The sequence below is a fragment of the Dicentrarchus labrax genome, unplaced genomic scaffold (assembly GCF_905237075.1).
Source record: "Dicentrarchus labrax unplaced genomic scaffold, dlabrax2021, whole genome shotgun sequence".
In the NCBI taxonomy this organism is placed as follows: Eukaryota; Metazoa; Chordata; class Actinopteri; family Moronidae; genus Dicentrarchus; species Dicentrarchus labrax.
The window spans coordinates 33,916,423-33,928,677 of record NW_026136721.1 but is presented as its reverse complement, the minus strand read 5'-3'; the positions used below and the strand labels follow the sequence as shown (position 1 = coordinate 33,928,677).

The following is a 12,255-nucleotide window of genomic DNA, read 5'->3' as shown; positions in this document are numbered from 1 at the left end:
GTGTGTCATGGGCAGTGTTGTCTATCCCTGCATTCGCCTGTGGAACACCAGCCTGTCGTTCTTTGTAAACAGAAACCCTTTTAATCCTTACATTTTGTAATTGGTGTAAAACTGTCCTCGCCTGATGGAATCAAACACAAGCGAGAGGCCACAGGAGATTTGATTGATACTGCATTGCTAATTCATCTGTAACTTTTTGTAAGAAAAAAAAAAAACCTGAGGCGTGTGATTGGCTATCTCAGGCTGACTCTCAGCAGGAAGGTTCGGATCTCCATTGGCCTCAAGGTCACCTCCCATATGGAGGGGTCCTCGAACATCTTCAGCAGGGGCCTCTCCTCTGAAAAAGTAAAAAATATGAATAGGTGAAAAAAAAAAAAGACTAAATTTCTACCAATATGTTATGCATTCATCATATTTAATAGCGAGTTCAAAAACCAATTGTTCTTCAGTTCCCACATCATCAGTCATGAACCAGCAGTAAAAGGGTCAAAGACACTAAAGACAATCAAATGTATGTTAAGTTGCCTATGGCGACAGTAAAGTGATAAATTAATTCCATCTCCGCTTAAAAAAAAAAAAGTTGTTGAGCCACTAAAACAGCTTACAGTTTACTATTAAAACTATGAACCATAACAATGCATTTATGACTCATTATATCACACTGCCTGCTTGATTAGTCCCTGCAGGGAAATAGTCTTTACAGTTAAGTTGACTGTAATGGAGCAGTGATTACCACCCTTGTAGAATTAAAAAGCGTCAGTGGATTTCTGTATTTACTCTCCAGTCTTCAGTCTACTGTTCAAACTGAACTGGAACCTCAACCACCAGCCAAGTGGTCCATCAGTGTCTGGCAGCTAACCAGCGGCAGCTTCCTGCCAAAGAGCTGACAGAATGAGACTAATTCACCAACATTTGGCTGCACAGGGTTCATTTTTGGTGATTGTCAACTAATTTCGGAGTACAGGCTCTTTTCTGGTCACTGTAACACTTCTCAAACAGGAAGTTAAAGGTCAGGGTTCAAACTTACAGTTTGTGGGAGGAGCTAAGGTGATGTTTACGACATATCTCAACAACTTACAGGGAATGATCCCCAGAATAACAATCAGAGTTACCTAGTTTTCTTCTAGTGCTACCAAAAGTTCCTCTTCAATGCAAGAAACATCAGGATCCTTTTTTAAATACACCACACTGAAAAGATTCTGTAAGGTTAAATGTTGTATAAACACAAGCAGCCATATAGAAACTAAATGAAATGGTCTTAAATTGAATTCGTCCTCATTACATTTTCCTCCAGCCCAAATCTGCTTTCATCATGTCAAGAGCTAATGTAGTAAAACCTAATGAATAGGTTTAGGTGTCCTGTACCTGTCATTGGTGTCCAATGAAAACGTGTCATCTCGTCTTTCCACTGATTGGCTGACAGGTTTAGTTCAGACACGCCCAGAACCTCCAGAGTGGAAAACAACTTCTACATGGCCAGAAAGCAAGACAGGGTTACCAATTACATACATTTTATTATACCTTATATTTACTTTACTACAACATTGAATTTTACTTAGATAGTAAATTATCTATCTATAAAATGTCCACACAACACGAAGAAGCACTAAAACAAATCAACCTGCTCAGTAATAATGTGATCATTTCTGCTTTAGTCTTCATCATATCTGTAATTTCACAGTGTGTTTCAGTGTCTGACCTGCAGGTTGACGGTGACGGGCTGTGAGTTCAGTTTGCTCTCCCAGCTCTGGAACTGATGCTCCAGTCTCAGCAGCACTGAGTCTTTGTCCCACTGCGTCAGTGTGAGCAGGTGCACAGCAGGGGGCAGCGCAGCCTGCAGCCCAGAGAACTACAGACAGACACACAGACAGATGAGCACCACTGACTCGCTGTAACACATGCTCCAGTCACACCATTCTGCTGGGTAAAAACATTGTTGCTTTGACATTTATGATTGATCTTGATTACAGGGCATCATTCCTCTCTAATTACTGCCATTAACACTATGTGTCCCTAATTATTACTGGCTTTGAAAACATGTCAGCACAACTAGAGTTTAAAACTAACATCAGCTCAGACTATTCTCCTGAGATCTGGTGAAATGGGAACGGATGTCAGAAAATGCAAATATGGACATACAGGAGACAGCTAGAAACACAAAGACCTTAACAGGCAGCAGACCGGCCGCAGTAGTATGGGGCTGCAACTAACGATTATTTTCATTATCAATAAATTAATCTTATTTTGATTTACATTGATTAATTGTCTAATCTATAAAATGTTAAAGGTTTCTCATTATAACTTCTCAAAACCCAAAGAAACACCGTCTTCAAATGTTGTTTAAAGCAACTGCAAATAAAATGATTATTTATTATTTGTTTGTCATTGGATATAATTTGCTTTCCTGCCATGCCTTTTTTGGATTATCATAGAGTCTGAAAATGTTCTAAGTGACTCTGAAACAAAAATCTCCCAGGACAAAAGCTCTTTGCTTTCTTTCCTCTAATATTAAATAATTAGATCTAAGATTAGATTTTTTTTTTCATGGATCTTTATTTATTTGTGGTTACTTTACATTCAGACATTATTTGCGTTAAGGCCAATCCTTCACATGGCCTCGAAGATGGCACCTGACATGGCAGCTACAAAGTGTATTTATTATACGGCCCCTCCTCACTCACCTCCAGTTGAGTGTTTGGGTGCAGGTCTCCATCAGTGAACGTCAGCAGCGGCTGCAGTACCACCTCCTGGGCCAGGGGGCGGTGTGCATCAGCTGCGCTGGGTGGGCGGTCTAAGGAGAGCAGGAGGCGGCCTCGGACCACCAGCCCCTTTGGGAATATGTTAGAGGTCTCATTGAGAGGCTCGCCAACGCCACGGACATCATCGTACAACAGCCGGCGGTGGAGCTGAGGGAGAAGAGGGAGGAGTAAGGAGGGAGAGACACTTTATGTGTGTGTGTGTGTGTTCTGAGACACTGTTATAGTGAGTGTGTGTCAGTCTGGTTGTTCGGTCTGATCCAGTTTAACTACCTGACAAGGACTGTCTGTGTGTGTGTGTGTGTTCTGAGACACTGTTATAGTGAGTGTGTGTCAGTCTGGTTGTTCGGTCTGATCCAGTTTAACTACCTGACAAGGACAAGCTGTGTGTGTGTGTGTGTGTGTGTGTGTGTGTGTGTGTGTGTGTGTGTGTGTGTGTGTGTGTGTGTGTGTGTGTGTGTGTGTGTGTGTGTGTGTGTGTGTGTGTGTGTGTGTGTCACACCATGATCTCCAGAGAGCCGTTGTGGATGCTGCCTCCTCCTTGAGAGCGATCTGTCACCACAGTCAGCTGGTCCACATCATCCTGAAAACGAACACACACACCACACGATTCATTGTTTTCCTAAAAAAAAAAAACTTTAAATATTATACTTTGGATAATTTCTAGAACTAATGTTTAAAAGATTCTAATTCCTCTAAAAAGAGGATGATAAAAACGTCACACACACCTTGATGAAAGCGCGAGAGTTGATGGGGTAGTAGTTTCCAGCAATGGGCTCTGACTGCCTAAGGTTCCATGTAGGCCGGAAATCTGTCCTTTAGGACAAAACGAACCACTCAACACCACAAATCCAAACCTGGAACTGATTCTAGAGCAGTCTTACTGACAGTTTGCTTTAAAGGTCCCATACTTTCGAACTTTTATCTGTAGTTTTGATTTCCATAATATAAATAATATATAGAAAAATCTCAATATAGTTTTACATCTCCGTACTCATGCTTCACTCTGTAGCTCTAGCAGGTATAAGGCCTTTTTGTGTTGCCTCTTCTGACTGTTTTCCAAGTGATGCACGGCAAGGCCAACCACAGGTAACGGATAGTACCCAGACAGTGGATCCGGGTGGGCAGTGCTGAGGGGATGGCTGAGGGCGGTGACTTTACAGTTATGATATCACAACCTTAAGGAAGTCCTAACCGCTCTTTAAAGGCACCAGTTCTGAAAATTTCTCCATGGATTGAGATTTTTGATAACAGTATTTATATAGCACCTAGACCTGCTTTATAATCACAAAAGACATGGGAAACTCTTTATAAAATATGGCAGCTTTAAAAAAAATCTGCTAAATGTAACTTTCAACATAAAAAAATAATCTATCAAGCTTACTTCCTCTGCAGCATCTCTCTGCCGTTGGAATCGGTGTAGAAATATTGGGAGGTTTTAATACTGGTGTCTAGACGAGTGATCACCTCCTTCCCCAGGTCATCACTGATGGATAAAGAGAGAGAGTGAGAAAGGAAGCGAGGCATTTTGGCCACGATTTAGCACTTAAATTATCAGAACTACAAACAAACAAATATATAAATAAAACAATAGTCAAAATCCCTAAAAAAAAAAAAATGCAGCCTAAAAATAAAATGTTTGTGCCAACGTATACGCAGACTAACCACTTTACTGTGTATGTGACAAACACACACTCACTCAATGGGCACTGGCCCGACTGTCCACTCCAGCTCCAGAGCTTTGCTGTCGGTATAGAGACGAACCACCTGAGACACCCAGGGAGCAAACCACTGCCTCACCTCCTGCACACCAGAAGTCTGGAGGGAAGGGACGGGGGATGGATAAAACATACAGTAATAATAATCTTTCTGACGCAGACTGGTGGTAATTATTGGATTTAAAATCACAATAGCCTGACATCATCCGATACAAACAGATGGGACACAGCAGCCTGTTATTCATGAATACATCGAATAAACAGATGTCAAAATAAAGCAATGTAATTAACTTAATTGTCCTTTTTTAATTAAACCTAACATTTTAATGAGGATTAGGATGTGATAAGGCCGAATGTAAACGCGGCTGCAATGCCGCTCGCTCTCTACCTGAATGCTCTCCGTCTTGGCCGTCTTGCTGATGAGGAAGGGTGTGGAGGAGTTGGGTCTGAAGATGTAGGCCCCTGAAGGCTGGTCACTCTGTAAATTGTTCCCGTCACTGGCGTTGTACCTGGTACATGCAACACACACAAACACACATTTAAAAAAATCCTGTAATAAACAGCAGGTTACACAAACAGTCATCTGCAGGTGGGTTTGTGTGTAACTCAGTCAGAGGCACTAACCAGTAGAAATTCTGTGTCAGTTTGATGGTCTGTTTGGTCTCCAGGTTGCTGAGGCTGCTCAAGAGGCCGGTGTCGGGGTCAAAGGTCACACGAAGGAACTGGGGCAGGTGGACACACAAGTTCTCAGTTTTCAGAGAGAACACTTACATACATACATACATGTACAAGTCAAGTGTATAAAGTGTACAGGATTAGCCCTTCATTTAGCTGTTCTTTAAAAGAAATTCATCAATGCAATAAATGTCTGTTTTTTAAAATCCTTTAAATCATCCAGAGCTAAAAAGAAATGACTCTTAGTGCGCTTTGTATTTACGAAATTAAACAGGTTCCCTGTCTATAAAGCATGATGCACTTATTTCCCATGGTGCAGCACAGAGTAAGTGTGTAATTGTAAGTGTGTGGCGGTGAAGACCTTGTTCTGGATGGCCGTGGGCGTGCGGTGCTGTGTGGAGGCAGGCGGGGGCCCGTCCTGAAGCAGGGACACAGAGTAGGTGGTGAAGCCAAGAGGTGGAGCCTGCACCTGGAAGACCAGCTCGTTGACAGCAAAGCCCCGGTTTCTCCTCACCTCCCGGGTGGCTGCGGACACGGGAACCACCTGGAACACAGACACGGAGAGAGCTTCACATTTCCAGTGGAAAGAAAAGAGACAGAAAACACTTTAAGATCTTAAAACAAAAGGATTAGGAATAAAAGTATAATCTGAATCCTGTAGAAAGTGGATTATTTTATGGGATCCTGGGATCCTCAGAACTTAATGCTGCCGCACACACTGACCTGGCAGTCCACAGATTTGCCGTTAGCATCTGATACGAGGTATGCTGTTCCATTGACCGGCAGCCTGACCGGCCAAGTCACTGGGCGAGCGAGAGGGTTGTACACATTGACTGAAAACTGAGAGAGAAAGACGGGGTGAGGTTGAGCAATGTTCAACAACAATACTAATTAATATATAAATAGTAATATACATTTTAATAAGTGTATATATAGTTCAGATTTTCACTAGATATCCATTTTCATTTAAGGTGAACACGTCTCGGAAGATTCCAGAAAGTAATGTCTAATATCCGGTCTCCACGAGTGTGTGTGTATGTATGTGTGTGCCTTTGTTGTGTATATGGGGGACAATGGTTTGGTTTAAGACTCGGTTTTATAGTTTGAATCAGATTATGTTATGGCTGAGTTCATCTAGTAGTGTGTGTTGTGTGTGTCTGTATCACCTTTTTGCTGGACTCTGTGAGAGGACACACACTGATGTTGAGGTTGTCACAGTACATTCGCTCAGCAGACGAGCCACTCAGAGCAGCCAGACTGTTACTGACCAAAACCTGAGAGAGAAATCAACATGCGTTACATTCTCCACAAATCCACAAAAAAAACAACGGACATAAAAAGTACATAATATCACCGGTAGTTCCAGCTAAATTATTTGCTCGGTAAAAGTTACATTCCAGTTTCATTTTGTTCAGAATGGATTACACCGTTTCTGAAAACACTGTTGCACTCCTGTACAGAAAATACAAAGACTCTACTGAACGTACAGTAGCAAATGAACTCAAAATAGCAGTACATCATTTTGACAGGATTACGTTGAGCAAGATAATGCCGTGTGAAGCTTGAAATACCTGACAACGTTGCCAGCCGTGAGCTAGCCTCCTGGCGTAGTCGTTTGCTACGTGTTGCTTCTCTGTGCCCGACACTGCGTCATGGTGCTGAGCCACCGCCATGGCTTTCTCTGACAAAGACAGATTTACTAATATTAAGACCACTGTGACACTGAGGATTATGATATATGTGCTGAGTTATTAATCATTTGGCTTCAATCTTTTCTCAGCGCGGTATAAATGTGACGTAAACACAATGGATTCTTCCCCCTTCTATTCAGATGCCATGATCAGTGCTGTTTTAGGGTAAGAATAAAAAAGAAATCTCACTCATGGTCTGGCTGTCGCCCTCCCCGAAGGGTCCCTTCCTGGAGGCCGGACCACTAAGTACCTCCAGCTGGTTACAAGTCTGTAAAAAACACACAGCTACAGTTAAAGTAGTCACCAGAGTCAAGTATTTTTACACCTATTAGATGGAGCAATATGACAGTTAGTACAGACCCAGAGGATGAATCCACTGCCTAATGCCTATACTTCATGCTCTGTCAACTTTGAATGTGAAGAATGTTATCCGATGTTTGGCCTCAAACTCAAACTACCTGCAGGTTACTGTTGCTGATCCTCTCGTAACGTTTCAGCGCGGGTCGGCTGGTAAAGTAGCCGGTCCAGAAATCGTGAGCGTCGTCTGCATAGGGGAAGAAATCATCCATCTTCAAAGCCCTGGGTTGAAAAGAGGATGAAGTTGCAGTAAAAATACACAAGGCGGCTCTTCATACTGCTATTGTGGGTATAATTCTGATAATGAGATTATTGGAGGAACAGTAAGTGATAATGTTCATTCTACCAGGTGAGGTTTGCTCTGTGCAGCTCCTGGAGGTAACACGAGGGGGTAGAATAGAGCACGTTGACTTTGCTGCCATTCGCCTGCAGGGCGTTGACGTAGTGGATCAGCTTGTCCAGGTTCTTGTACCACAGGTTGGCATTCTCATACTGGAAGTCTGAGCCCATGGTCATAATAATGTGATCGGTCTTATACACTATAGCCTGAGATAGCAAAGAGATGAGGAGAAGTAATGGTTACAAAGAGGTAATAAAATAATATGAGAAAGCAGTTATGTGAGCATTTTGCACATCAAATCATATCACTTAGTCATAATCTCAAGGTAGTTTTTCTGATTTCTTGCCAAATGAAATGCTGGCATCTTGTGACTGCTAACAGTTGTTGTATTTATTGGCTTCAGGCTGTTAATGCAGCTTGTAATTCACTTATGTCTGTATCAGTCATCATATCCTTTAGAAATTCCCCTATGAGATATGGTGTGTTTATGTTAGGGAGAGTGCGTGGTCGTATGTGTGTGTGTGTGTGTGTGTGTTTGTCTAACCTGACTATTGGCGATGGCGAGGAAGCGCCTCACAACATCATCAACATTATAGTCCTCCAGGTCAGGGTCATCTCTGATTGGTGGGTCATCACACGACTGGTCCCAGCAAAATCCCTCAGGAGGGTTGTATCCGTTGGGAAGAATCCCTGTTGGGTAGGAGAGGGGGGGCAGAGGGCAAAGGTTAAAGGGTCAGTTCAATCAAATTACAAAAAATATATATATATACCAGTGGAAAAATATTTATTTTTATTATAGAAGAGAGGGATTATTTGTGTATGTGTCAGAGGTGTGTTACCAGTGAAGAGGTCAGCCATGGGTGGTGTGAGGCTGTCAGAGGCTCTCCACAAAAGCTCCTGCTCCTTGTCCCTCCTCCTGCGAGCCCGGTCCTGGTAGTCCAGGCGACCAAAGAAGAAGCCGTCATACCCCATCTGGAAAAAAATACACAGGAAACGGTTGCTCGAAACAGTACCCCCCTGTAAAAACCACAACTTCTAAACCAACTCTCAGCAAGACAGTGACGTGTACTTCCTAAAATGTCTAAATATTCCTTTAAGATAAACTACCTGTGCAAACATGGAGGCGTGTTCGCGGGCGTGGCCAAAGGGATCGATGTGCCAGGCGACACGAGGGCGACCACAAGGCCCAAAAGTCTCATTGAGGAACCTCAGGCCCATGGTCATCTGGTCAATGACGGCGCTGTAGTGGGTGGTGGCCTCGTCACTCATGCACCAGCCGCCATTCACAAATTCCAGACGGCCTGGAGGAAGGGGGAGGGGAAAGCAGGGAGAAGAGTTTAGTCAGATATGTAACCATTAACTCAGGCACGTAACCATTCTGGTGTACATGTACAGGGTCGATTCACGTACCCTCGTTAACCAGTTTTTTGACGGTCTGCTGCATGCTGGAGCTCTGCTGTTTCCACCAGCGGTAAAAGAACGCCGTCTCCACATAGATGAACCTCCGGTCTGGATTCTTCAGTAGCTGATCCACCACTGAGTCCAGGATGTACTGCACCCCGGCATGCTGGATGTCATTACGATCTACACAGATGCACAAACACACACTGATTGTAGGGATCAGAATTGATAAGATTTTATTGATATCTGTCCGATTCTCAATCAAAAAAAAGAAACAGGCCGATGCAGTTATTCAGCATTTCTTTCGCAAGAGAGTGTGAACACAGTGTAGAAAGCTCCACTGTTGATTGTGGAACCGGTTCTCACTTGGAACTGGTTCTCGATTCCCACCCCTTGAAATGAGAGAATATTTGTACAGCATGTTCGTTTTCATTTAGGTTTTCTGCATGGCGCTAATGTTACTGTATAAATTATTTACCCTTGATAATAGTCGTGCTGCCCGTTTGGGATCAATTAAAAAGAAATTGATAAGCTCCCATCCCTAACAGATTGAGGACAAAAGTGACGAGATTTTTTTAATGTAGGAATCACAACTTGAAGAAGCTGTGAGGATTCAGTCACTGCAGTGAAGAATCCTACAGAAAAGTAAAAATATATCCTACATGTGTGGAGCTTTCATTGTATAGATGCTTTCATGGCAACAGCAAAACTATTTTTTAGATATTTTAAAAAGCTTTAACCCTAAAATTAAAAAAACTGTGCTTACACTGCAGTAACATATTGAAAACCATTACACCCCCCCACACACACACACACACCTACAGTGCAGATGATCTCTGCTTACATAACCACACACAAGAACAGATGACGGTCACCTGCAGAACACGCTGCTGTTTCCACTATAAAAAGACATGTAATGTGGAATCGCACTAAAACTATAAAACTGTTTTCACAGCGTTTGCTAGTAAAGACCCCTGACGGAAGGCAAATGACAGGACATTAAACCACAGAGAGGGAGCCGAAGTGATCGTTTCCAACACGCTGTTTATCAAAAAGAGGAGACAAACTGTTCACACAAAAGCTATTGTAAAATACCTGTACGAACAAAATGAAGGAAGAAGGTCCATGCAGGAATGATATAATCATTACATTTACACATTCACTGCTGCACAAAGTAGCACTGTTTACGTTTTCCTTCTTTTGCACACCTGTAAAAGAGAGCTTGTTACTCAGTGTGTTCTTTCTGGATGTAAATAAAGGTTTTATTTCCTCCAAAAAAAAGAGTGAAGGCAAGAAAATGTGTGGGAAAGAAATTCATTGTGTGTTTGTCTTAAAAGTATTAAAGGTAAAACTCACTCATTGTACAGGAACATGGTCCCTGTCAGCTTTTTTACTATTATATAAGATGTGTATGTTGCATTTTACAGCTGTAGTTGTGTCACGCTCAGCTAATTTTAAATACTTTACACACTTTTAGGGTAATTTATTTAACAGAAATGGATCATATTCTACAGAGACCGTCATATGTTTGTAGAACCAGGTATATCTCTAAAAACAATGTTTCATGAGCTCAGAAAAACAAGTTTGCAGCTCAGCTTTCACTGGACAGGAAGGGCATGACCAATAGTAATCTAAAAAGTAACTAGTAACTAAACGTTGAATATTTGCCTCTGAGATGTAGTGGGGTAGAAGGTGTGTAAAATTAAAAGACCAAATCTGTACTTAACACACAGTACTTGAGTAAATGTACTTAGTTACATTCCATCACTGTTGTTTGTGTGTGTGTGTGTGTGTGTGTGTGTGTGTGTGTGTGTGTGTGTGTGTATCAGACTGACCTCCATAGAAGTACTGGTCAACAGTCTTGAGCCAGCCGACATCATCATGTGTGTGAGGCACCAGGTGGACGTTCAGCATGTTGGGCTTGGTGGCATGACATGACTATATATATATACACACACACACACACACACACACACACACACACACACACACACACACACACACACACACACACACACACACAGAGTCAGCACAGAAATAATATAAAAATATAAAAGGAGACACAAATCTTTCAGTTTTAATCTCTGTTCCTCAAACAAACTGACAAAGCAGAAAGGCGGATGTGTGAAACTGAAAGTAAACTTCAGGTTTATCCAGCTGTTGTGATGTTAAAGAGTTAAAATACACTCATAAGATGTCAGAAGCGTAAACACAGCTGACCTCGTATCCACAGGTTGCAGTCGGTTTGGTTTCCTGGCCGAGAGGAAAGCTTAAAACCCCGCTGAAGATGAACAGGAGAGCGACGGCCAGCCGCTGCGACCTGACCGCCATGTTGGAAAATAAACCGAAAATCATATGACATCTGTTTATGTGCAGCGGGCACACGTGACAAGACTTCAGGGAGTATTGTTCCCTCGGTTGAGACTGTCAGGCAGCACCGTAGACAGAACTCTGCAGGCATACTCAACCTAAACCATATGTTGTTGATGGCAGAACATACATTTTTGGACAATATATAAGGAATGTATTAGAGTGTATTAAAGTATTTCTGATTCTGATTCTGATTCTGATATGCTAGCTGTGCAATTGATTGATCTTTTGAATGTTCAATTGATTATAAAGGATTAATCAGTTAATCATAACTGGTAAAACAAATGTCACAGTGTACATCTTCTTTTTTTGGTTTTTCGGTCAACTGCAATATATCTAGACACAACTGAGGAATAGGAACTAGAAACCGTTACTTACATGACTAACTGATTACCAAAGATTATATGATTTATCAACTGACACACGCTCAACTTATCTCAGCCCTCGCACCATCTAAACTGTCCTCCCCGATCTCACTATACTCACTGTCAAAGGCAACAAACCCCAAACATAACAAAAACATTTTTAAAAAATCCCTGGATTTTGGTAATAAATCTAAAAAAAAAACCAACTTTCTCCAAGACAGTTGACATTTCTGGGGGTTTAAAAGAAGTCACATCTGAATGTTATTTGTATGGCAATGAAAATAATTTGAGGCTGTTGATAATAAATGACGAGGAGCATATAGTGAGAATAAGATGGGGCTTAAAGTAGAGCCCTGTGGGACACCACACATAATGTATTCAGAGGAGGGTGCATTACTGATTCACAGTATTCTAACCTATTTTTTTTTTTTAATTTAAATTAAGGTATTTTTTATGAGAAAGGGATTTATTAGATGTAAAGTACAAAAACTGAACATACTGTAATCAATCACTGGATCAACACTACCATAACTTCAGCTTAGTGCATAATAAAGGCAGTATTTAGCTGTGGTAACAACTCCT

General features: G+C 41.8%; 1 protein-coding gene across 1 annotated transcript in view; it reads right to left on the bottom strand.

Moving 5' to 3' along the window:
• Positions 1-11,283, bottom strand: part of man2b1 (mannosidase, alpha, class 2B, member 1) — an 11,621-nt gene extending 338 nt beyond the window's left edge. Inside the window, exons 1-23 of the mRNA XM_051383755.1 lie at positions 11,159-11,283; positions 10,774-10,876; positions 8,948-9,121; positions 8,645-8,838; positions 8,377-8,509; positions 8,082-8,227; positions 7,544-7,743; positions 7,299-7,419; positions 7,030-7,108; positions 6,721-6,830; positions 6,316-6,423; positions 5,873-5,989; positions 5,511-5,693; positions 5,099-5,196; positions 4,863-4,983; positions 4,456-4,574; positions 4,141-4,242; positions 3,485-3,572; positions 3,259-3,339; positions 2,682-2,906; positions 1,700-1,849; positions 1,366-1,468; positions 1-337 (exon numbers count right to left, since the gene is read on the bottom strand). The exon at positions 1-337 is cut by the window's left edge and continues 338 nt beyond it. Of these exons, the coding sequence (XP_051239715.1) occupies positions 234-337; positions 1,366-1,468; positions 1,700-1,849; positions 2,682-2,906; positions 3,259-3,339; positions 3,485-3,572; positions 4,141-4,242; positions 4,456-4,574; positions 4,863-4,983; positions 5,099-5,196; positions 5,511-5,693; positions 5,873-5,989; positions 6,316-6,423; positions 6,721-6,830; positions 7,030-7,108; positions 7,299-7,419; positions 7,544-7,743; positions 8,082-8,227; positions 8,377-8,509; positions 8,645-8,838; positions 8,948-9,121; positions 10,774-10,876; positions 11,159-11,269 (2,970 nt within the window). The 5' untranslated portion in view covers positions 11,270-11,283 and the 3' untranslated portion in view covers positions 1-233. The remainder of the gene's footprint in view (positions 338-1,365; positions 1,469-1,699; positions 1,850-2,681; positions 2,907-3,258; positions 3,340-3,484; positions 3,573-4,140; positions 4,243-4,455; positions 4,575-4,862; positions 4,984-5,098; positions 5,197-5,510; positions 5,694-5,872; positions 5,990-6,315; positions 6,424-6,720; positions 6,831-7,029; positions 7,109-7,298; positions 7,420-7,543; positions 7,744-8,081; positions 8,228-8,376; positions 8,510-8,644; positions 8,839-8,947; positions 9,122-10,773; positions 10,877-11,158) is intronic.
• Between the last annotated feature and the right edge of the window lie 972 nt (positions 11,284-12,255).